Genomic DNA, 26,406 nt, shown 5'->3' with positions numbered 1-26,406 from the left:
ACGGAAAGTAAACACTGCTACAACAACAGTTTTAAAGACCTCCATAAGCCCCCTTTCCAAATAAACCTACTCTGAGTGGTGGAGTAGTGGACTGTCTGTAATGGACGGTGGCTCCTCTAGAATTTAACGATCAGAAGAAGTCTGATTCCACCTGCTTCAGGTTATATAATGTCTAAAACAAAAAAGAGAGGGATGTTGGAGTTGTGTAATCTTGTTTTCAACTGTGTTCCCAGTCAGCCTGGTGTGAATTATATCTGTGTTGATGCTGTAATGAAAAACATTTCTAAGAAGAAAAAAAACATCCTGACATCTGAATGAAGTCGGTTCTTAATTACAAGATTACCAATGTTTGTCACACGGGATCTCTAAGGAATTTTGTTGTTGACCCATCTCCAAAAATAAAAGGAAGGAAAACGACCCAACTGGCAGCTCATAAATTTTAATCAAGCTCTGCAGTCAGCAATATGATTTTAAAAATAACAAAACAAGTGAAAAACACACTCATACTTTAGTTTAGCTGTGTATCAGAAATAATTTGGTAAGACAGGATGTTATTGCAGTAAATTATGAATCAACTGCTAAGTTGAAAGGCCAGCAGATTCTTCTGAGTGACAGGCATGCAAAGAGTTACACTAATAATCAGTGCCTGGTACTGTTTTTGATGACCTTGCTTAATGAACAAAATTTTAAAAGATAACACACCGAACATTTATCCACTGAAATAGAAACTGATATGAAACCTACAGTCTTCAATCAGAAATGCTCCTGATAGCTTTAAAATGAAATGATATTCTGTACTGTATGTGCTTTAGAGCAGTGGTTCTCAACTGGTGGGTTGGGACCCAAAAGTAGGTCAAAGATTGCAAATGTGTGCCTGGGAGAAGAACTGTGGTAAGAAGACCATGATGTATGGAAGCCTTAGGTGGACATCTATCCATTTATTTTATTTTACACCATTTTTCCAAAATAACTTGTCCATTTTAGTTGTGATCTTAAGATCTAGACTTACATATAAGGTTATCTTGAGAACGCAAAGCTGTTTTTTCCATTATAAGATAAGATACAATAAGTTAGACTTTAAACCCTTTGGTATACCAGCAGGATAACTTAAAAATTAGAAACCAGGACATTACCTGACATGGTTCAGTCAGGTTTTCTGATCACCATGTGTGCAGGTGTGAAATGTGTCGAGCTTTTGTAGTCGTCTGACTCCTCAAAGCGCTTTTACACCCCAGACCACACCTACCCATCCACACTCCTTTTACTTACACACTGATGGCAGACATTGCTCTGGAGAACTGTCCATCTATATTAGCTAATCCCCTGTGTAATTCCATGCACATTTACATGCCACTGATAAAGTAGTGTGAGTTCAGTGTCTTGCCCAAGGACACATGGACATGCATGAACTGCAGGAGCTGGGGTCCAAACCCAACAGTCACCCACAGCTGATTCAGTCTGCTTCACAGGAAGTTACAGAAAAATAAATCATGCAATGGCAGTCTGGCAGGCCATGACTTGTACTGTTGCCAATGATTCCTTGCAACAGTTACCAGATGAGAACTTTGTGTTGGCGTAATATGTAATATAATCTTCCTCTCTTGTTTCTTACATCAGGATGGTTCGATCTGTGGACAGTCGATGTGTAAAGGCAGCAGCAGCCATTTCTACAACACCCAGGATGTGATTGCATTGTTGGGTAATCACTGGGGGTTATTACTGTGTGTCAATGCTTAATGACGAAAAGGAAAAAGCCATTGGTGCAGATTTCTTAAAGAAATCTGACATACTCCACAAGATTTGTAGCAGAAGGGAAGTGTTGTCCAAGTACCTGGACTGGTGACAGTGTGGCCAGTTTGATTATTGTCCTTTTCCATTGTGTCCTGATAATGTTCTTCTCTATGGACTGTGGCCACCTTTGTGAGCATCCCTGCAGGGCATCTGAGTAGGATAGCAGATGCATGATGGGCCAGACTTCCTGGTAAATATGTATTTTTCTTCCTTCATAACTGGCAAAAATCTTGTGGGAAGAAAATCTGTCCGACACTTCAGTTTTCTGGCATTCCATCAGAGTGGCCATGTTTTTGTAAACATCTGAGATGTTTCAGACGGAAATCAAGTTCATGATGGAATAAAATGTGAACTATTTGGGCCAAAACGCAGCAAGCTGTCAGCAGGGTTGGTAAGGAAATACAACAGTGACACCTGATGAACTTTCTGTTCGTCTGTTGATTTTTTTTTTTTTTTTGCTCTGTCTAACACCAGCTCTGTAATGATATGTTTAAAACAATATTATAGCATTCAATGTGGAGGAGCTTCAAATGAAGGTTAGAAGCTTTTATCCAAAGTTTTTCAGATGATTTATGACTCCAACTTTGAGGATTAAAACATGGTGTTTTAAATAAGGTTTGTAATAAGAGGGACAGAGGACAGGTTTTTATGTACGTTCTGCTCCAGACAAAAAAAAAAAAAAAAAAAAGAGAGCAGAACAGCACACATGAAAACAGAATAAAACCTATTAGAAAAGAAATGCCAAAATGTATGTAAGAAACAAAATCTGTGATAAATGATCATTTCTGCTGCAAATACAACATAATCTCAGAGCTGTCATTGCATGAATGTGATAGTCTTTTTCAGATTATTATTAATGACAAATTTCACAAAACAGTACTGAACATGACCTTAGGACATATACAACATACCATACAGCAATAACATTTACATAAAAAAAAGAATAAATTGTATTAACCCTTTGAGCCTGATGTTGTTGTGTAAGACAAGAGACATAGGGAATGAAAGTAAAGAAATATTTGAACCATAGACCATAACCTCTTACTTTTTTCCGTCTTGCAGCAAGCTGCTGTAATGGAGCCATCAATGCCTTTGAATTCCTTAGGGGAGCTTTTCGAGTGAGGCTGGAACTTTGGTGACTTACAGGAACTTTAAAGATTAAATCCACACCAGTAAATCTGACAGTGAATATCCTTTTATCAAATTTTTAATCCATTTTTTGATCATTTCTGCTGCTAGCAGCTAATGCCTAATACTATATTGTTTTCCCAGAATGCTCTGTGATGGGCTGTCAACCAATTGCAGGTTGTTCCGTCATTGTTTCATGCTTTATCAAACTGCAAATGCCTTAACTCTTAGGTCATTTTTAGATGTGATAGTCCGGGGGACTCGGTCCGTTTTGGAACAGAAATTGCAACATTGTTGCACTTTCCTTTGATTTGATTTGCATTCGCACTGCTCTTGGTCAAACGGACCAAACTGTCTGAACACCTACAACCTCTGCCCATTTGGAGCGCTGTCGTCACAAACAAACGTTGACCAAGAAGAAAGAAAGCGTTGAAGAAAACGAAACCGGAAATCCATCTCCTTCCGTCTGTCTTCTTTTCCACATAAACAATGAAAAAACACAGCATTTACACCATCTTGGGGTTTCTGCTTTTGCACTGGGTCATTACGAGCAACCAGCGAGGTGGTGAGCTATCCAGCATGTCATTCTTTACACGAGACGAATAAATCAGCACCGACTACGACGTGTTGCTATGGCTACACAGACGCCAAGCGAGGTACTGACCTGTATTTAAATGTATTAAAACACATATAAATCTGTATATCATTACGTTTTATGCCACTTACTGCCTTTGGTTCACAGGTTGGTCTGCTTTGCTTTCACACCTCAAACAAACCGCACCAGGGTTTTTTTGGAAGTGGACCGAGACCTGTTTTCAAGCTGACCACAATCCGCTTGTTTGGTCCGCACCAAAGTACGTGTGAGCTTTCACACCACTCCAAGCGAACCGGACTATCCAGGAAAACAGACCAGAGTTCGTTCAAAGAGGACTAAACAGCTCTGGTGTGAATGCGCCCTTAGATGCCTGATTAGCTAATAAAGGAGAGCCAGAGAGCCGGTGATGTGGCCCTCTGTGTCACTGCAGACAGGAACTGCTTTGAATAATGGCACAAATAGAGCCAATACAAAGAGGCACAAAGACTTTTTTGTGAATATGTGAACATTTTAAGGACTTTTTGTCACAGAATGATTGTTCTTTCACTTTTGGGTCCCAAGAAATGGGTAAACAAGTTTGTGCAATAAGAACCCTCAGTTGTTATTGTTTACTGTGTGACACGCATAAAAATCTTATTGTGGAGACGTGAGGATAAAACATGAAAATGAATTGTCATGGTTGTGTTATATGTTGACCTATAAGAGCTTCTGTCCATCAGTGTCTTAAATACTGGTCATATGAGCCATCAGTGAACATGAGTGAAAAAATACATTGGCTGTAGAAGACATTATAAATCAGAACCATAGTCTGAACAAAGGGGGCGCCAAAATGAGCACAAACTGAAAGTTCCTCATGGGAGCTTGAAAAGCCATTTGTAGAAGAAGAAAAAAAAAAGTTTACGTGTGTTGTTCACTTATTTCTAGAGATACAGGCATAATCCATACAGGAACAAATAAAAGTTTACAGTTTATTTAAAATAACGTTTCAACTACAGAAAAAAGCTATTGTTATTAGAGCAATAAAGCAAAGCGAGCATTTATAGTTAGCGATAAATAAATGGTAAATATCAGTTACATTTCTTTTCTGACAGTGTATGATTTTTCATGGTTCATAAATCAAGGCACTAGTTAGCCTTTTTCATGATGTCTTCCTGGAAAGTGGTGCCTAAAAGTTGTGGGAAATAATTTCGAGACATAATGTTGACCTAAAAATGAATTAGGAGTCTTTATTTTTGTTTAGTTTTGTCTTGCTCTGCTGGGGAGTTTGACGCATGTCTGTGGTTAAAAACGATGATACATATCTTGGTTAGAACTGTATCATATTTTATTGGGGTGATGTGCCGCTGACTCTCCTGACAGACCGCTGATTTACAGTATTTGTAAGACGTCCTCGTGACATCATCAGCCTGCTCGTCATCGTGCGCACTCTGCGCGCGCTCCGTGCCAAGAACACAGCCTACTTCAGGGAGGCTGGCGAGTGTGGGAGAGGAGAGGAGAGGGGGGTGTGGAGGGAGAGTTAGGAGGTTTTTTTTCCCCTTCTGGTCCAGGTCCTGAGGGGTCTCCTTCTCTATATAAGGCGCTGTGAGTCGCTCTGGAGTTACACAGCTCCTATGTGCTTCAGGAAGTCTTCTAGCCAGCAGCAGCCGGGAGAACTCACAGGGAGTAAGAGAGCTCTAGAGGAAACTGCTACAAAAGATTGAAGCTACAGGATAACTGAGAGTTAAAGGTGAGCAATGACAGACTACATGTGTTCATTTTAACCGTGTCATACAGCTGCTTTCATGAGGCTGCAGTAAAACTTTTATAGTTAGTATATTTAACACTGAAACGATGAACAGTGAACCTGGCTAATATCTGTGCACTTCACTCTTTATTGCACCGTATAACTAACAATTTTGCATGAATAAAGTCACATTTCAAGCCAAGTTAACGTTATTTTGATTCACTAATTTGTTAGAATAAAATGTATGTGTATTTTTTCTTTCCTTGTTATAAAATGAAAGTTTTTAAAAAATGGAACACAAAAAACTTGATAATACATTATTAGAGGTCCAGGGGTGAATTATTTTGAGAAAAAGTGACCTTTGAAGTTGTGTCTGTGAGATATCTGGATCATCTCCAACCCAGGGGTTGGAGGGACATCATCACTCTTTTGCTGCTGTCCAGATGGAGTTCAGATGCAGGGTCAGTAAATTGTGCTGTGTTTATGATCAGCCTTGTGGTGAGGTAGATCTGAGGTCAGCCCTCTTCACATCACACTCCAAATGCATTGAGGCCTCAGCAGCTCCCATGGGTGAGATATGGATATAAACGTGCCTGATTCTTTTGCACTGTCTGTCACTCTGGTATAAAATTCATGAGAGCCATGAGAAGGGCACAGACAGTGAAAGTGGTAGAGGTTTAGTGTGAAAAGAGGGGCACAGGGAGAGGAGAAGGAGAGGGAGCGTGTGGTGCCCAGGACTGGCACAGCGTGTTGACACAGCCGGTGCCAGACCTCAGCCGCCTTTTCACTGGGATTCAAGGATAAGAGCAACCAAATGAGCAGAAGCTTGGTTTAATTTTCCTTTCTTCTCCTCTTTAGTTTATAAAAATTGTGACTTTGAGATATGCGGATGAGCTCTGATCCTAGACAGCATCCCTATCTTTGTTTCTGTCCAGACAGAGGTCAGATACAGGGTCAGTTAAAAAACTTTGCCCCTGGTTATGTTAGGAATGCAGGCTGTTGTTCAAAGACGGTTCAGCAGGGTGAAAGCCTGTCAGGTCTCCCTCCTCTGTGTCCCACCCTGCTGCTCAGTTTGGTTAGAAAATAATGAGAGTGAGTGAGGAGACAAGGAGGGAGAGAGAGTATTTCCCAGTATACTGTTCACAGCTACAGTGGAGAAAGTCTAAAGGCAGTGATATGACCAATGCTGAAGCTTGGATTTCTCCTGAAACTGTTTGTTTTGTAAAGTTTTATCATGACTGTGAGGATAGAATATATCTTTTGAATATAGAAACTCACTTAACTGTGGAACATTTCATCTATTTTTTGTCTTTCAAAGCTTTGAAACAAGACAATGTCTATTAAGGTTGCACACTTTGTTGGTATTGCAGGAAAATGATGCCGTAGCTTGATTGCAGAAGGTTATGACACCATCATGATGAAGGCAGCTCTGTGATGCCCAGATTACAGCAATAAGACCATGTATGTCTATGATGCATCACTGCTTCTGGAAAGAAAGAGGAAAATAACAGCTGAGCCCTTATTGGATGATGTTAAAAGAGGATTGTTATTGACTTTATTCTCCGTTGCACAGCTGTAAAAATGATCACATCTGAAGAGGCCCAGTGCCAGTATAACGAATAGTTTAACACAAGACATTAAATCTTAAAAGAATACATTATTATGCAATAACATTTCCTGTCAGAAATAAAGGAGGCGTCTGATGATTGGTCCTGATCATGAGTGTTTTTGGTACTGAATCATGGCTGGAATACTTGTAGTCTCGTGGAATTTCAGACTTTGTCAGAAAAAAGGAAAACTTTAATAATCTCTGCAACCTTATTTTGTAATCTCTGCTTTGCTCTGTTGACTCTCACAGCAGGGAAAGACTCATGAAATATTTCCTCCCTGCAGGTTGCGTCTGAATCTCCGAGGATCAGCTCTCTGCCGTTGTCTGAAAGTCAAATCTCAGATAGCTGAAGTGTCAGAATGACCTACGCCGTCATGACCTGGCTGTCTGTCCTTTCCCTCTCCCTCCTGCTGGTATGTGTCAGGGACTCAGCCTCCCTCTTCCTGCCTGACTCCAAGGAGCTCAGGCAGCTGCTGAGCCGCTATGAAGAGGAAGCGGACCAAAACGGCAACAGTGACACGGCTGGCAACAGGACCAGACGAGCCATCCGGTGGTCAGACCGTGAGGAGATCCTGCAGCTGCACAATAAGCTGAGGGGAGGCGTCTACCCCACTGCCTCAAATATGGAGTTCATGGTGAGGCATGTCTCATTATCTCAGTGATCTGACACATTATTTTATAGTCAACATGATATCTCAAAGTTTCACTCTCTTCCTCTTGCACACGAGGAGCTTAAAAAGGAATTGCTCTACTCCCTTAATGTCTAATTTATCCATTAAGGTCTTTAAAAAGATAATATGTCTTTTGGAATAGCTTGGTTAGATTGGTTCAGCCTGCAGTGGCAACACTTTATCCATGGCTGCACTGTAATTCCATTTAGTTCAATAAACTTTATTGGCATGCATGTTGCAAAACAATTTTGCCGTAGCACTGTACATCCTTTGGGACAGATCAGACCACAGGTGGGAAATTTGAGGCAACCAAATCCTTTTTAATCCACTGAAGCAGTTAATCTTTTGTTTTGGTTTTGGAGCAATTACAGTAGTTCTCCGGGACAGCCACAGGTGGGAGAGTTAGGTCCACTAAAATAACTTGTTAGTCAGTTACATACTTGGATACTTTTCTTAAGTTTCTGACAAGATAGAAATGACCTCTGACCAGCTGTCAGGGTAAAAGTCAGCTCTTGCTCAAGGAAAGTCTAAAATATGTGAAGGGAGAAAGTTGGAGTTAGTGGAGTTTGAAGCGACTGCTTGCTTGTTCCAAAAGTTGTGGCTGCATAGTAAGATAATTTTTAAAATGTGGATGCATTTGCAAAAAGTTTGCATCATTCTTACTTTTTATTTCGAAAAACAAATAACAACATGCTGTTCTATCTGGAATCGAACACAACAAGCTCACCAAGCTTCTACACATTTCACTCCACTTTCTGCCATCCTGATCTATCTTATTCACTTATCATGCCGATCCCAGCAGAGCAAAGATCTACAACTGGCTTGTGCCATGCTGCTAGGGAAGCAGTAACATACAGGTGTGGGCATCAACATTAGCCATAAGCTTTGTGTTCATGCAGAGGCCAGTGGCATAACATCAGGGGGGACAGCGCCTGGTGCCAGAGCTTTGTCACTCTGGTACCGACCTTTTTCCATCTCTTGTAAAAAACTTAGTGTATAACTTTTTGGTATTTCTGTGATGATAGTAATTTCATATTTCACTGTATCCTTGCAAGTGATAACGATAAGTTTGTAGCAATACTCATCCCTGCTAATACAGATAGCCTAGCCACCACAGCCATTCACAATAATTGATTGCAGAAGGTGCAACCCCACATTGGATTTCCTCAAGTCTCCCTATTATGCACAGCTATATTCAACTAGTTACACTTCTAGTTGCATTTCTTTTACGTAACTCATACCTCCTTACTTTGTACCATATTGCACCCAACACTGATTATGCAATATTATGCCAATCTGACCAGCATGTCACTTCCCTTTTAGTTACACTTATTAATTGACAAAGATACCTTATCCACATAACAATGTTGCACAAAAGAGCCCTTAAGGAAATCAATATAGGATCACGCTTTCTGCACTTTATTATTGCGATTTGCTATGGTGGTGCAGGCATCAGGCATGAGCCTCCTAATGATATGCCATCGACCACATGAGCCACACTGTTTATGGCATATGTGGATGCCATATAGCACTGCTCCCCTAGTGGCAGACCACAAGACACTTTTTGATCTTCACCCTTTATTTCACTGCAAAGTTTTATTGCTAGACTTCCTCATTTGTAGAGTTTACTGTCTAGTTTTGACACTTTTTTGCAGACTTCACCTGCACACCTGTAATTGGGGTTTAATTTGCAGCTGTGATGTGGATGTTGGCTGATGTAATCTACAGGAGCTATTCCAAAAATTGTTAATCCTGCCAGTTGTCTAACATCTAAACATGAGAAAATGAGACACAAGTTGAAAATAAAGGAATTCCCCTTTAACTTAAATGTATCAGCCACACTGAGCTTTGAAATAAGCCTTGTAAAAGCGATGTTCTTGTTATAAAAACAACCTTTTCTCACTGCTGGAAACATCCAGTAATGCTGCTGAATGATTTCCAGCCTGCTGTGCTGCTCTTTTACAAGCAGGTTCATTAATGCTGAGTCTGTACTACCTGCAAACAGCTTTGTGTGAGAGAAGACAGGAGAGTAAGGGGAGGGCTAGGTCAGGGGAGGACACAGAGAATAACGCGAGAAAACAGGAAATTTGGGGATGATGTGGCGCATCAATGAGTGAAGTTGGTGATAGATTATTGTTGAGAAACACACACAAGGTTATTGGAAACCCTGAGGTTCATGAAGCAGTGGTGGCCTGTTTGTGCGGTTATAACCGAGGAGGAAAGTGTCTGAAGATTTACACAGGCCAGTGCTCTCTCAAATTCCAGCCAACAGGCAGAGTGAGTGTGTGTGTTTGTGTTAGTGTGTTAGTCTATGAGTGTTTGGGGTTACAGTGGTGTCTGTGTGTGCATGTTTTAGCGACCACCAAAAGGCTGGAAATTTACTGCGGAGATCAGCCATGCAGCAAAACATACAGTCCTCCCTCCCTTCATAGTGCCCCCCCCTTCACGACTGGAGTCAAGTGTCTTCTCTGCTTTCCACCCTCCTCTCAGGCACTGTAAAGAAACCCACTCAGGAAATGTAGATAATTCAGCTGTGATTGCTAAAGATTTGTAGTGGACGAGGGCCAGGCGCCAGCTGCTCCTCTCAAATGTCACAGCTCAGGTTAATGTTGTACTTGTATGCAGCTCAGTTTCAGCTCATTGGGAAGGAAGGAAGTAGCACTGAACAGGCTGTGGTTATTTCACTCAGAACATGATGTGGATAAAAATGCTTCATGCTATAGTAGGTGCAGCAGGTGCATCTTGACATTTACAGCTTTAATGAAAGTATTCTTTGTGAGATAGTTGTCCTTGTTTCTGTGTGCAGGTCTGGGATGATGAGTTGGAGCGGAGTGCCACTCACTGGTCAGAGCAGTGTCACTGGGACCATGGGCCTCAGGACCTGCTCCCATCTATTGGACAAAACCTGGCTGTGCACTGGGGAAGGTGAGATGCTGCAACACACAAATTCTGTTATGTACTGACTTTAAAAACTGAGACTAAAATAAAATCTTTTTCACATATTCAATTCTGAGATTTTACAGAAACTTTCACAGAAAATTTTCAGGGCAACCTTTCCAGAAAAATACCTGATTTGCTTGTTCACACTTGTCCCTCACTGCAGGAAGTTTTTCTACAGATTGCCAGTCAGAGAGGGAGGGGTGGGAAGGGGGGAAAAGTACTAGAGGACTAACAGGGAACTTTCAGTGTGGGTGAAAAACTAAGCTCTATTCATAAAAGCAGCGCAGCCAGGACAAAATCTGACAATTTTCAGGAGTTCTGTGCAAGTGTGAATATGGCTATCCCTTGTAGTTTAAGAATCGGGGTAAAATTTGTTTCTCCACTTATCCTATGTTTTTGAGCACCTGCAAAAGTGAAATATTCTTCAGCCTTAACTGTGCTTTGAGTTTGCCACTAATAGGACAATGTCAGAATGCTTATGCCCTAATTATAGCTGAAAGGATCATAGAACATTAAACCCAATTAGCATCTACATATTAGCCCGCCAAACTTTTTCTTTTCTGTGACCCAAAAGTTGGTGTTTTCCATTGTTATGAACTGAAGGTTTGAGTATATCAGTCACCTACATAAATGAAAACATTAGTTATAGCTAATTTTGTTAATGGAATGGGGGGAAAAGAGGCAAATGTTTTTGAGTTTTTATTTAAATGTTGTCTGAACACTGCAATCCAGAAAGTTTGCTCAGATATTAAACTGCAAAAAAATTGAGGAATGTGTTTCCAGTTTATAAATAATAGAGTCCAGAAGAAGTTGATAAAACTAAAATCTTGATATGGCATTAGGTATCAACTTTCATTGCTTTTGGCAATAGTCAAGACTTGATGTACAACATTTTGCAAATCTCACATTTCCTGCCCAGGCCTACACAGCACTAAAGTAGAATCATTCTGTCACATAATGATTTGAAATATAAACTGTCACTGCTGTGAGCGCAGCGGTCTTTTCTCTAAAAGTACTGGGGCAACAACTCTCTGTCAGAACCAGTTTGACCTGATCTGCTCCTCTAATAAACTTTGGACATGCACGAGCATGGATATATAACTACTCAGTGTGAGTAAAATACTAAGGTTGATGTTGTGAATGGGTGTTTTGTGTCTGAGTGGACAGCACACACAGTGAGTCTTTGTGTACAACAGTGTCTGACAATCATAGCAGGTGCCTTTCAGGAATCCACTCTGATTCTCACAGCTCCCTTCCTCTCTCCATCTTCTTTTCTTTTCTTCATGTGCCAGAAAACTGATGTGGAGTTTTTTCTCCTCTCCCCCTCTGCTCTCCATCCACTTGTGCGCTCAGCACTTTTCAATTCCGTAAAAAGAGATGTTTATAATATGAGCTACAACTGATTTGTTAGACTGTGAAGCCATGTTTATGTTTGCTTTGATGCTTTTTTCCAGTCTGATCTAATTTCCCCTGTTATGGAGGGGATCAGACTGCTCTCCCGTGTGCCAGGCCAAACTCAGACTCAGGCCTGAAGAGAGGAGGGGGAGGAAGGGGGAGAGGTTCATGCAGTTTTTCTCAAGTCGAGCCAAAGCACCTGGCAGCTCCCTCAGATATTTCCCTTTTGCCCGTAGAACCTGGATGGCCTCTGACTGAGCCTACTGTTTTTCTGTCTGTTTGTGAATGTGTGTGCCTACAGATACCGCCCTCCTAGCTTCCATGTTCAAGCCTGGTACGATGAAGTGAAAGACTACACCTACCCCTATCCCCATGAGTGCAACCCTTGGTGTCCAGAACGCTGCTCAGGGCCCATGTGCACCCATTACACCCAGGTGAGTCGAAGCAGGAAGAAGGGGGTAAAGAGTTCAGAGGAAAATTTAAAGACACAAAAGGCGGTTAAAAGGGAGCTTCACACTTATACGTCAGTGTCTGCCCGCAATTAAGGACTAATGACCACATTTGTGAAACAAGATGATGTCACTGAGTGGGCGTCGGCTTGAGCTGGAGACTAGAAAAATATAAAAATACAAAGGTGGACCCCAACAACTTTAGCCAGCTCCTCATTTCTTGCGTCCTTATGCTAAAATAGCTGCTACTGCCGCAACAAAGCCATAATTCTGACTCAGCTGTCAGTGATTGACTTTTGTTCACGGCAGTCTTAGAACCCATCTGCAGTTGTGTGTGGACAGTGATGCTTTGGAAGCAAAGGCCAACTTTCTGGGACCTCAGGTGTAGAGTAAGAGTAAGAGACTCCAGTCCAAGACTTCTGTGCATTGCTTTTGTTTACAAACCAATTCACAACTTAAGAAGTGATGATGGAGTCAGAGCTGTAGGGAGTCATCTAAAAACACGTGTTCACTGCACTTGCCTGCAGATATTTTTTTACTGTGTTAAATAAGAAATGTAAATGTATTTGTTAGAGAACTACATTATGACTCCTGGTACATAGATGAAGCCAAAATATCCCTGTGACAGGCATTTGGGGTCTTCAAAGTAGAAATTGTCTGGAAAAGCCTTACTATTGATGTCACACCTGTTCCACTAACAAAAACACTCCTTTAATTCACTGTCAAAGATTCTTCAGCAGCATAGATTCATGTGTCGCTGGACTGGCTTCCAAAGACCCTACCGGTAAGCTGATGTCAAACAGGCCTCCCTTTTACTGCCTTGATTAATTAATCATTAATAAACCGGAGAAGGATGAAAAATTTGTGACAAATCATTGTAATATTTACCCTGACAATATAACTGTGTTTGAGATGTATGTATTTGACCAATTGTCCCATCTATTAACATGGAAGCTGGGGTTTATAACCAACAATGCTGCCAGTCAGGGGTGATGGCTGTTCATGCTATATACTGCTTAAACCAGAAACCAGATCATTTTTCATACCAAAAATTATGTAATTTTCCAACATATTTTGGATTTTTTGCAAAGTCTGCGTATTAAGATATTTTTGGTAAATTAGGTGCAAAGTTTTAACAGTCAAGAATACTTTTTGGAGGGAAATAGGTAATATTTGTCATGCTGCACCATCTCTGCACTTAACTCCATTTATTCAGCAATTCCATAGCAGTGCATTACATGATAGAAAAGCAACTGGTAGAAAGTTACAGTTATAGAAAGTTTTGCAACTGACTTGTTGATTTAACTATGTACTTGTTTTCTTCCTGTGAACTGTCTACTGGAAATACGCTTCACTCATGATAAAATTCAATACGTGTTAAGATCATGTGCCTTCTTTTATCTGAAATGGTTCCCATATGTGACTTGACAGGGGTTGTGCAGTGTCAGTGTACAGCCTGTGCTGTGCTGCCTGTATGATATTTCACCATATTTATGGACAGAGGTGTTGAGGGGTTAAATGGCAGGCATGAATATAGTAACTTACAGACAGAGCAAACAGGGATTTTAGGTGGATAAACAGAACATCAGTTGTCTGAAGAAAAACACAGGAGAAGAGTTAAAGAGCAGATGAGACACTGAAGAAACCAATCTAAAGGAGACAGTAGCAGGAGAGCTGACCTCCTCTTCCACTAGACTTTACTTAGTGGCTGCTGGGATGAGTTTACAGAAACATCCAGACTCCTCCCTCTGCCCTCACCCTGCAACCTGATCACTGCCATGTGGTAGTCATTTCCAGACAAGGCAGACATCCCTCTCTGCATGACCTGGATTCTTGTGAAGATGCTGCAGAGTGGAGACGGAGCCAAATCTCAGCATCATCACCTTGTCTGTGTCTTTTATTTGCTGGAGAGTGTTACAAGTGTCATACCCAATAACTACCTATGCAGAGAGACCCTGGACCCTCCAGTGGACATTAAACTAAACCTCCAGCACTCATCAGCGAGTGTGCTGACTCACTGCTTCCAGTGGCCTCTTGCTTTACTGGGAAAGATGAACATTCCTGAGGAGGGAGAGAAAAAGACAGAGCACATGTTTCAGAGTTTGGGAGTAAAGTGAGGAGGAGTTATGGAACATGCTGTGTTGTATTTGCTGTCAAATGACACATCATTCATCTTTAACACCACTGCAGAGGCTCTGTGTTTAATAAGGCGTTTTATTTCACCCTGGACAGCTTCAGCCTTGTGCCGACTTCTGTTTCTTTAGAGGATATTAAAACCTGCTACTTTTTCCACATTTTCTTACTGGGTGATGATGGTGTCAGTGGTGGAAAGTGGGTTAAGACATAAAGCGCATCAGACTGGGATAAAATAACCAACGTGGCACTCTTTGAAGTCCCAGTGGCCTCAATAATCACGGCTGCCAATCTAGTTGCATTTCTGGAATGATTAAGTGAGAAAGTGAGGCAGAAGGAAGCCTGCTATGTGTTCTTTGTGCTAACTTTAGCTCTTCTCTTATTACCCTCCCTCTTTCACAGCTGGTCTGGGCCACCACAAACCGAGTAGGCTGTGCCGTGCACACGTGTCCGAGGATGGACGTGTGGGGAGAAATATGGGAGAACGCCATTTACCTTGTGTGCAATTATTCCCCAAAGTAAGATCAACATTCCTCTGCTGTTCATCAGCACATTTGCTCTCCTGGCTCGATATTGTTTACATCTTTCCTCTTAAATGCTACACTTACTTTCTTAATATTATTCTAATGCAGACATGTAGCTCTAGTTGTCAAACAGGTTTGTTTGACATATTAAGGATGTTTCAATTTTTTTCAGAAAGAAACAGAAGTTGTGCAGCAAAGGGAAAGAAAGTGGGAAAGAGCAGGCACTTGTTTTCCACAGGATGTAACTGCCTGACAGACAATTTTTTTGGGGGGGGGGCTGATGACTTTAAGGAGTGTTGACCACAGATAAAGGATGCTGAAGTAATTACATGAGCCAAAGTACTCCTGACCTATGATTCATTTCCACCTCATTCAAGCTTTCCACTGTTAATTCTGCAGAGGCAACTGGATCGGTGAGGCTCCTTACCAGCATGGCCGCCCTTGTTCCCAGTGTCCCCCCAGCTACGGAGGAGGATGCAGGAATAATTTGTGCTTCAAAGGTAAGCAAAAGAACCACATTTTTATTTTAAAGTTGCCAACAAATTGCCAAACTGAATCTCCTCTGTTATTCTGTTTAAAGATTCTGAGCATTCAGAGACGGAGGACATGAACGAGGTAGAGAAGCCTCAGGTTCCACTGCCACCTCGTACCACCGCCAAACCTGCTCCCAAACCTAAACCGTCCCCTCCAAAGAAACCAGCATCCAAACCCTCCAGTCCTAAACCCAGCACACCCAGGGTGCCATCATCAAAGACTCCCAGCAGCACCTTTCTTGGTAGCTGAAGCTTCTAAAGTTAGCCTCTAACTTTCATGTTTAGCTTGTTTTTCTCTAATTTTCTGTCTTGTTCCTGCAGCTCAGAACATTAAATGTGAGACGCGGCTGCGAGATAAATGTAGAGGTGCAACCTGCAACAGGTCTGAATACATTTTGGTCATATATTTAATTTATTCTTGTACTATAAATTTTCAATATTAACTTTTCAACTTTTCCTGTCACTGTAGATACAAGTGCCCTGCTAACTGTGCTAATAAGAAAGGAAAGGTTTGGGGAACTCTCTTTTATGATGTGGTGAGTGAACAACAAAAAATAAACAACCCGAATCATGCAGCAATTCTTACTTTAAATGCATTTTCATAAATGTTTAATTCTTATGCTTTAGCAATCAAGTATTTGCCGAGCTGCAATTCATTTTGGTGTGATCGACAACAATGGAGGAGTGGTCGACGTCACAAGGATGGACAAGTTCCCATTTTTTGTAAAAGCCACAAAGAATGGCATCGAGTCTCTTAGGTATACTTTGTCTAAATAGGTCAAAATCACAATTTACTAGTGCAACACTTACGAAACTAATTCCCCCTTGTCTAAGATTCACATTTTGTGCAATACTGGGTTTTTATGGTAACTACTTAATAGCCTGATTTCTAAACCATGTGATGTTTTTTACAGTAAATACAAACCTGGCAATGCCTTTGTGGTGGCCAAAGTGGAAGGTGAGTGAATCACTGTTTCTAGCAGGAGCTTTGAGACTAATGTTAAGTAGACTCAATCTTCCAGTGAAATGTATTAGATATGATATGTTTGTTTCTCATCTCTTCTTGTGACAGAAATGACTGCTGACTGCTACACCACAGTGGCTGAAATCTGTCCTTACAAAAAGCCCAACACAAACTGTCCTAGGTATGTTCAAGCATGAACTAATTAGCTGATTGAAATATTTCTTTTTAACACTTCTCATCAGAACTATTATCAGTTAAATTGTAACTCCCTCATTTTTCATTTATAACAAGTATTTAACCTTTACTTTAATGATTTACATCACATAATGTCACCACAGGTAGACGGACTTTCTTACATGCAATAATCAACACATATAACTCCATTCATGGCCAATCATAAGAAAACATAATTATGACATAGAAAATACCTGTCTTTGTGAGAGAAGCTCTGGATCTTTTTGCATGTGGTCCTGCACTGCTTATATGTCTGCATGAACCCTTCTTCAGCCATCCTTAGTGAGATGAGCACAACACTTTCTCATTCTCAAAAATTCTGTCCACGTCCCTCTCAAGGTTATAAAAGTTTTGGATTTTTAATTTGCTTTTATTTTGTTTAGTTTTTATGTTAAACGAAGCCTGCAAGTTAGTTCTGCCAGTAATCTCTAGCACAATCATTCATATTTGACATGCATCTTAACCAAATCACATGACTCACATCCTCATAAACTAGAGGGCTATTTAAGCTACAGAATTTCCTTTCTCTGCCTTTGCTGCATCGCTGCGCCTGGATCAACGCTGTGCTCTCACCTTCAACCCACCTCCACCCCAGCATCCACCTGTTGGCTCCGACTGGGGGTTAAAGCTATCATTTTACAACTCCTCAAATTTTGCATGTAAAATCTATGAGGAGTGATTATGTCAGAGCCTGATGCCAAACATATTATATTGCATAATAAATGGTTAAACAAACTTCACGGTGAGATTATAGGCCGAACTTTTGTTTTAGATTTCAGTTTAGTTTTTATTAGTTTTTCCTGCTGGTTTCTCAGTTTAGTTTAGGTTTAACTTTATAAAAAATACTCTGTTTTAGTTAAGTTTTTGTTAGTTGTAGTGGGGTTTTTTCAGCAATATGGGAAACCTGTCAGGACAACACCCAAGAGTGCTCATCACATTTTATTTTATTTATTCAATTTTAATGTTTGTATAAATAACCACTGTGTGAAGTCAATCAAATCAGGCCACTTCACTCTCTCCAGGCTTGGGTGTTCATGTCAGAAGGTCTGCTGCTATCAAAAAACAGAACTAAGGAGATTTCGTCTCTAATTTTATTTTATTCAAGTCAACACAGAATTAAGTTTTAGTTAGTTTTCATTTTTCTCGTAGAGCTCACTTTATATTTAGTTTCAGTTAACTAAAATGATTTTTACCTTTTAGTTTTAGTTATTTAGTTAGTTTTAGTTAACTATAATAACCTCTGTCAATCTGCACCTCCTCTTTACCAATGATCCCCAGGAAGGTCTGCATCTCCAATGGGCAGTACCACACACTGACATTATTTGCAAAATACAAAAACAGCCTTCAAATTTTTCTCTTGAAAGCTGTAAGATATTTAACACTAGAACTGTCATCAGGTGATTAGTTTTATTTATCTGAGGCTGTTCTTAAAATGAGTTTAAGTTTGTCCCTCAGTCATTGACTTTTCGTAAAAGTTTATGTTGCACCAGGTGTCATAAAAAAGTTGTTCCCATGGACCCAATGTTTATAAATGCCCGTTTATACCTAAAACAGCCACGCAGGTAAAATTTACCGTATAAGGAACCATTAATTTCCCTCTGTTTTATTTTGTACCAGCAGATAAACAATGGATGTTGCCATGGAAAAGAAATCTTTCTATATTGCCCTGCCTGATCATAAGTCATAGAGCAACCCTCAACATGGAAACCATGGCCAAAAAAGACATTCTTGGTGTGAAATTTCAATAGTTTTGCCCAGTGCTTTGAGTGAAGAAGAATCTGATGTTAGGGAAGTTTCAGGAAAGAGTGATCAGTCCTAAGATGACGTGGGGTATGACAGATCATCATCCGACAGTGACTCCCTTTCTATGTTTCATAAGCTGTTTCTTGTGGAAAAGTAATTGCTCTTGATCAGTTCTGTTTATGAAAATCAAAGCACTCAAAATATGGGTACATTTTACCTGTTGGTTGGGATATCAACAGTAAAAAGTAGGACAGTACTGATTAGTTATTCTGGGACCCTTCCCAACTTTGGATAAACACAAATGAAAATGTACCGTACTGAGCCAAACTGAACCAGACCGCTCTGTGGAAGCACACCATATGATATATAAATACGGTACAACAACAAAAATCAGTCAGCAGACTTTGTTGAAGGTTTTGAAAACTCATAGTGGACTTTCCCGAATACTTTTTACATGAAGAGTTCTACTTAAAAATGTTACTATAGAATGCAGGGCTCTAAATAAAGGTGAAAATTCACTCTAATATCTGATTTCTTTCGCAGAATCTTCTGCCCAGACAACTGCAAGACTCAGCCTTCTTATTGGTCGCCTGTGATTGGGAACAACATCTACGCAGAGGTAGGTAATACAAAGTTATGTGTGTATGTTTTCTGAATGGAAAAGGAAAACCAGAACTCCCTGCCATTCATTTTCTGTATTTTAAGGCATGCACGTCTCATTAGTTAAGCAAGAAGAGAAAGGATTGGTAGATCTGCAGCGTGGTTAAGTTAGAGTTCCCAGGCTTTGTGATGTACATAGCAATGGAAAGTCATTGAATCACTGCATGGACATGGCTCATGGAGATTGGGAGTAATGCTGAAGTAAGCCAGAGACAGTTCAAGATGTATCATCACCACGTGTTTGGCCTGACCACTCATAGTGTTACTTAAGCATTATCTCAGACTAAGTGCCTGTCTCTCAGAGGCAGTAATGTTAGGAAGAAATGGCCTCGTGAAAAGTGGTTTACATCATCTCATCAAAGTCGATAATTTGCTGTGAAGTGCTCTTCAGGGTAAATGTAGTGGATGTTTTTAAGGTTTGGGACAATTACAGGAAGTAGATGTTGTTTTGAGACTGTTCTTAGATGATGTCCAGCTGCACAGCCATCACAGGAGTTCTTGACCTTTTAAGTCTTACAGCAGTCACAGAAAAGGGCAGCAGGATGGCTCATAGCAAATGTTCCCCAGAGGGTTTTGAAATCTAAGTCACCCAAATGTGTAGAGGCCAGTGCTGATTACACGAGACATAAACCATATGGTTAGAAGCTGGAGGGGTGTATGTACAGCGGGATCAGTGTTTAGACTAAAAATGAATGATTCTGCTCCAAGCTGCTGATAAGAGCTTGTGCTCTGCTGCACTGGCTTGAGAAACAATTGAAAGTTCATGTGTCAGTGCATGTGTATGCTCACATATGTGTGAATTACTTTACTTAATTCTTCTATATTTGATCAAATAAATAATGATACATATCGAAAGGTATGTTTACCGTTTTGTTGAAGCACTTCTCTTTGTTTTCACAGGGCTCCAGTATCTGTAAAGCAGCCATCCATGCAGGGGTACTCAAACCTGACGGTGGTCTAGTGGATGTTCTTCCACTGGACAAAAGAAAGAGTTACGTTGGAGTTCTGAAAAATGGCATCCAGTCTGAGAGGTAGAACTCTTGTTTTCTTTTGTAGTGAACTATTTTTACCCTAGTTATATTTTCAATTTAAGGAATGCTGCACAATAACAAAAAACACTAAGATGGATGGATATGGCTACATGACAAATAGCTGCAGGTTTCCATTGCGACACTTAATATAGACAGAGGTCCACAAATATATATTTTTAGATTCGGCTCCTAACAGTCTCGCTGTAGAGTTTTTAAGAAGAACAGTCTTGAAATAAGAGTAACCGTAAATGTTTAGACATGGTGTTTGACAGCTTCCATTACTGTAACAGGGAACCATTTGGCAGCTGTGAAACTGCAAAGCCTCTCTAGTAGTAATGAGTGGTAGAGTGTTAAAGGGGACATATCATGAAAACTGCTTTTTAGCATTTTTGCACATATATTTGGATAGCAGGAGTTTTTACTGACCCGCAAAATGGGAAATAATCTAACCTAGTCCTTTGTTCATGGTCAGCCTATGTGTGAAAATGTAAAATCTGATGGTCTGTCCAAAACCAGGAGTATTCCCATACATGCCATATAAGGCAACATATCTTGGAAAACCACTCCATATTGCATGATTAGGGAAAAAGTATACTACTTTTCAGGTGGTATGCATGTACTAGTGATTGTGATTGTGAAAACATGAACATTCACAGAAATTTTCCATGCCTGCAGGGATTTAAAGGCAATTATCAGAACTTTTTATTTGTTCTTGTGTAATAGAATAATGTCATAAAAAATTGAATGAATGAAAATTAAACCTCATATTGTAATTAGAACTGTTATGCCCTGGATCTTAAAGTAAAATACGTAAAAAAAAACTACTTAAAATTAATTTAAAACAGATTTCTTTGGTAGGCGTTGCATTATAGACACAGAATAGTATGCATTTTTAATACACTGCTTATTTCGAGGTTTCATATTATGTTAAATGTTGCATGGTGTAAAGAACCCTGAGACACAACTGCAATGAAACAGTAACACTTTTAGCAAAATTAGGTAAGCACATTTGACAGTTACTCTTAAAAATGGGCAAAAAATCTGCTTTTATTATCTACACCATATCTTTATTTATGCGTCCTATAATACTGTGGGTTCCCTGCATGCTCTCCGTGTTTCTCACATCATTCTCACATCTGTGGCTGGCTCCCCTGGACTCAGCTTAGGTTAGGAAGCCCCTGTGGCCGGTTCAACTGGCATGTAGCTCTCTAAGAGTAATGATGTGGTTCAATGTGTGGATGGGCCACACATGGGATCTTTGCTTACTTTACCCAGGCATTTCAGTTGAGCATATAAAGTGCTGAATGGCCAGAATAATCCAAGTCTGGCTTCTATGAAATCTAATGCAGAGCTGTGAAGGCCTCACTCAGGGCAGTGGGACAGGAGGTCAATAAAGCGAGTGGAGAGTCCGAGGCAGGTGCCAACATCATGGTGGAGGGGGCAGTGTGGCCTGCTGGGAAGTAATCACAGCCTATCTGATTACTTGGACATAATGTCAGCCCCTTAGTCAGCGCATTGCTTTACAGACACTTATCTGCAATTTGATGCAAATTGCACAGGCCTTGTGTGATTATTGATCATGGCAAAGCTTCAAGGTCTCTTTGCTAACAAACTACATGCAAAGTCATCAAGTTTAACACATGTGGAGGATGGTAAAGATCTGACAGGAACAAGTGAGTCATACTGCCAATGTGTTTGATTGCTACAACACATTGTTAGGGTACTTTTAAATGATTTGGCCGATGGGAGTACTTGGGTGTTACTTGCAAGCAAACATTGTCACAAAATATGTATTTCTGTGCCTCTTAGCAAGGGATCACAAGAGCCTGAGGCAGCGTGTTTGTGGGCTGTCCATCCATCTGCCCATGCTGTTCTTATATTAAGTACGCTATGAGGGATTTTCTTCAAACTTTGCACAAATTTCCCCTCTTATTTAAGGATAAACTGAATACATTTTGGAGGTAGAGCGGTGAAAGGGCCTTAAGTCATGTGAGCACAATATTTTTAGAATGCACTGAGGTATTTTTGTCAAATTTGGCACAAACCCACACTTGGACTTGAGGGTGAACTTGTAGGCCATAAAAACACAGCCCACCCTCTTGACCAACCACTGCACTTTCACTGTCTACCAATTGTAAACCTCACAGAGGCATTAAATCAGCACTTGGTAGTTCTAGTTTTGAATTTAAGTAGCATGTTTTTGATTTAACTTCAGGTTCAGTTTGTAGAATACTGGTCTAACCTCAAACCTAGATGTATTAGCATCTTTTGCTTTTCCAAGAGTTCAGATAAATCAAAAATGTTCTTTCAGCTTTAACGTGTTTAAAGTCTGTAAAAAGTAATATCATGAAAGAAAAGATGTATTTTATTAATCCCTCATGGGAAAAAGCATTGATGATGCTACACACAAATTTCCATATATACCTGTGCATGCACAAACAGGATCCCATGAACATGCACAAATAGAGAGATGTCAGAGGGACACAGTGTAGCCCACAAAGAGGTGTCCAAATAGTTTGAAGTTTGGTGCCTTGCTTAAGAGCTCCCCAACAGTATTAAGGAGGTGAACAGGCACCTCTCCAGCTATCAGACCTGACTTTGGCTGACTAGGAATAGTACAGGCAACCTTCTGGTTCCCATCCTAAGTTCTTCCAAATGGTGCTACTAGCACCCACAAGTCCATCTTCTCTGGAAGGCAGAATCCAAAATGCGGTGTTTTAAAGTTAAGAGAGCTGTTTCTTTCCCATGAGTGGACGTAGTTTCACTACATCTCAGAGCAGAAAATACAAGTAAAAATTTTCATGATCTTGAAACTTTATTTTGTGTACTTTGCTATTGTTTATGCCTGAAATTTGGCCTGATTAACTACACAGGTCAGACTTCAAATATGCATTTTCCTTGGCCTTGCACAAACTTAAATGAACAATGGCTGGATCTGTTGTTGTCATACCACATGTGATGTATTTCTTTATTTTTTTGCTTTCAGCAAGAGCAACTTGGAGGGAGGATCTTTCCGAGTTTTTACTGTGAGGGTGTGAGACTCCTTTCAGAAATCCAAAGACCAACAGAGTCACCTCAGCTGCTCCTGAAGGACACAAAGTGCCCACAGGCTGGACAACATGGCTGTTCCTCTGTCTCTGTGGCTCCACCTTCAGTGGAAACAGAGCATCCCAACAGGCTGATGGACACAAATCCCACCCTCCTTTGTTTATAACTAGTTGCCAACTTGTAGTTGTTGCCCAATACTTGGATGGACTTCATTTCCCCCCTTTTTTGACTCTACATATGGATATTTCTTATAACTTACCTTATCTGTGAATACAGAATGTTCAGACATATTATGATGCATTACACACCTGGTGCTGCAAAATGACAAAAAGTATTATGTTTACATCAATGTTCCTATAACAAATATAATTGCTTTTCATGCACAGGAATGTAAACTGATCACACTGTTTTTAATCATTGTGTACAGAATATATGATTTTATTTGACTGGGTATGATGTATTTACATTTTTGATTATCCTCATGTTTTTTCTGCTCACCTGGATAATACCCAGTTTAGCTGATTATTATTTAGGCCTAACCTGAGTCTAAACTGTGTTAATAGGTTAAAAGGTGTGCTCATTGTGGAGTGATGTGTTCGGGTTGACCCAGACACAAAGGATTAGAAACAGTTTGGTAAGTAGAAGTATAGAGAAGCAGCAGGCACTGCTGTAGTTAGATAATGTGTCTCCCTCACTGGCTGACACGTGGAGGTGAATCAGAGAAATTGGTACATTGATAAGTTGCTGTAATTTGAGGGTCCTTAGAGCAGTGGAGATATTGTAGATATATGAAACAACATTAACAGACAGTAGATGTGTTTAACGTAACAAGAGGTCATTTTGTGATATTATATTTATTATTGCCTTATGCTTTTCTTTTCTTCTCATTTCTATTGACTCTTCATAATGAATGAAATTCTACATTTTCTTCCCGCTCCCCCACCTAAGACAAATGAATGTGTCACATGATTTGATGTTTCATGTTTTATGCAAGTCGGTGAGTAAATTAACAGATCCCAGCATCAAGCTGAATGTTAATGCATAATATACACACTTAAGTCTATCACTATATTGGTTCTGCTGCCATTTTACAGCCCTGATTTAGAAACTTTACTTTTATTTTTTACTGTTTACACTTGTTGTGATTTATTTATCTTCGTCTTATCATCTCTGCTATGTCACCTTAATATAAGGAAAACCCAGTCTGTTATTTAGGAATGTGTGGCCAAGCTAGATTCCTAAATAAAACAGAGTACCAGTAAATCTTGCTGTTAATGTCTTAGTAATCTGGCCAACAAAAATATTTTTATGAAATCTCTTCCTGTATGATAATGGAACTTTATCCTTTACTCTACCTCAGTCCTATCGCTATGCTGTGCATTTAGGCCTTGACTTCATGGGTATTTGTATGGGAAATGTTACAGATTTTGTAAAATTATGGAAAATGTAAATACTAGGATTTTTTACTAGAACAATCTGTCATTCAGTAGATATGTATAAATGTGCTTTTTTGTGTTTATACAGGTGTAGGATTGGTTCCATGTTGTTTTGCACAATTTGAAAATAAAGTATGATTTACAAAAGCAACATGTTTTTCTGTTCCAGTCATTTTTGTCCTGTAAAGTAATCATCCAAAAGGAAAGATTTTGAGCTGAGCTTGTTTAATTTAATGCTTTTTGTATGCTTTGTGCATTTTTGGTACTTTTAGGAAAGAAAAAAAAATATTTCTTAGGTGAGGTTTTTACATGGGCATGGTGATTCCATTAGTCAGGCTTCATTTATGCTTTGTCTGTTTATAGCTGGTTTAAAGGGAACTGCCCTGTCACGTGCAGCAGAGCGCTGACAAAGTTAACTTACCAGAAGTACATGATGTTTCATTCTTTCTAACATGAGCTTTTCATTTTATGCAGCAGTAAACACTGGGGTTCTTTTTAGTTGTTATCTAATTATACAGGCACGTTGCTACAACACCAAAGTGTGCATGTGGAGTCCTATACATGTAGGGTATTGATTGAAAAATAATAAACTGTAGACTTATGATCATGCAACTTGATGAAATCAATTATGACCACAAAATCAGACTGAAACTTTTGTGTTATGCACTGTATATCAACTTTTGACTCAGGCCACCCAGGATTCCCCCATTATCTTTGGAAAAACATCTCTAACCATGTTCATTACCTTTCTCAGCTCTATGCAGAAAAATGCATGCAGATTGAAGTGGAATATCACACCAAAGTAATCAGTTTTACGTGATGACCACATACATAATCTGCCAAGATGGCCTCAGTTTATAGTGGTGGAATGATTCAGAAGAAGAAAGGAAGAAACTACAGGCTCAGCTAAAATTTGATGCATATATAATTTCCTCCTTTCTTTGCACACAGTGGCAGCTTTAGTTGTTGGGGACCCATGCAAACACTAACATTGGGCCCTTCCCTATTTTGCAGAAAGCCATCAGAGCTGGCACATCATTTTTGAGGCATCTTTTTTAGATAACAGAGCCAAAAACTACAAATCTTGGCCAAATGTTGAGTGTAAATAAAGATATACACACATATACACTAGTATTACTCATTTACTAGATGAGAGACAACATAGCTGAAAGCCAACACATCAGAAGCCACTTAGGAACCCTTTTCAGGGGTGCTCCAGCTGCAGACTTCTTACGTCAGAGCGAATATGTAATTCCAGGGTTAGGCCTTGCCTTGTCATTTCAAAAACATCAATAGAGTCACAGAAATTTTGTGTTGTCCTCACTTCTGTTTACAGCGTGGGCAAACTAGGCTTAAGCAGATGCTCAGTTGACTCAGACCCTTTTTATACATTTACCATAAAAGTACCATTGTAAAGGAGGTAGGTAGCCAGTTTTCAGAGGAAACTCTCAGATACATCAGTGTCACTCATAGGCAGGCAAAGTCTGAGATGTGTTCTAATATGACCTTATTTTAACAAATAAAGTCAATTTATTTTTCCCCCTTTAGCTCCATTTTCATCCTCTTCTTTCCAAGTTATGCAACCCCCTTGTGCTCCCACGTCACCCCTGAGGGTTTGACACCCCCACTTTGGAAATCACCATCTTACTTTTAGTTATGGATTTTCATGATTCAGTTCAAATGAAGGAGGGCTCAGAGCTCTGTGAATCCTATCACAGAAGCTGAGTGGGCTGATGATGTTATCAGCACTATATCACAGCTAATAAATTCTAATACTTCCTGGTCAGGATGCAGAGCAA

General features: G+C 40.0%; 1 protein-coding gene across 2 annotated transcripts; it reads left to right on the top strand.

Annotated features, from left to right (window-relative positions):
• The first annotated feature begins 1,792 nt into the window (after positions 1 to 1,792).
• crispld2 (cysteine-rich secretory protein LCCL domain containing 2) lies at positions 1,793 to 24,758 on the top strand. Of its 2 annotated transcripts, none has more exons than XM_041783979.1 (17): positions 1,793 to 1,981; positions 2,854 to 3,575; positions 3,662 to 5,240; positions 7,131 to 7,481; positions 10,324 to 10,442; positions 12,154 to 12,286; positions 14,837 to 14,952; positions 15,358 to 15,458; positions 15,539 to 15,733; positions 15,813 to 15,873; positions 15,961 to 16,027; positions 16,119 to 16,249; positions 16,406 to 16,449; positions 16,564 to 16,636; positions 18,976 to 19,051; positions 19,993 to 20,123; positions 23,110 to 24,758. In XM_041783979.1, the coding sequence occupies exons 4-17, from the start codon at positions 7,206 to 7,208 to the stop codon at positions 23,159 to 23,161; spliced, it is 1,575 nt and encodes a 524-aa protein (XP_041639913.1). In that variant the 5' UTR covers positions 1,793 to 1,981; positions 2,854 to 3,575; positions 3,662 to 5,240; positions 7,131 to 7,205; the 3' UTR covers positions 23,162 to 24,758. The 2 variants fall into 2 exon arrangements, with proteins under 2 accessions (XP_041639913.1, XP_041639921.1); XM_041783987.1 differs by having other exon boundaries at positions 1,793 to 2,182.
• The last annotated feature ends 1,648 nt before the right edge of the window (positions 24,759 to 26,406 follow it).

This window comes from Cheilinus undulatus, linkage group 1, assembly GCF_018320785.1.
Source record: "Cheilinus undulatus linkage group 1, ASM1832078v1, whole genome shotgun sequence".
In the NCBI taxonomy this organism is placed as follows: domain Eukaryota; kingdom Metazoa; phylum Chordata; class Actinopteri; order Labriformes; family Labridae; genus Cheilinus; species Cheilinus undulatus.
Note: the sequence above shows the minus strand (reverse complement) of the source record. Positions and strands in the feature narration are given on the sequence as shown.

Bases quoted from the DNA above. Each gene is read 5' to 3' on its own strand.
- crispld2 (XM_041783979.1), top strand. From the start codon at position 7,206: ATGACCTACGCCGTCATGACCTGGCTGTCTGTCCTTTCCCTCTCCCTC. The intron at 15,874-15,960 runs GTCTGAATACAT...CTGTCACTGTAG, and splicing joins AGAGGTGCAACCTGCAACAG to ATACAAGTGCCCTGCTAACT. The intron at 16,637-18,975 runs GTATGTTCAAGC...TTTCTTTCGCAG, and splicing joins CCCAACACAAACTGTCCTAG to AATCTTCTGCCCAGACAACT.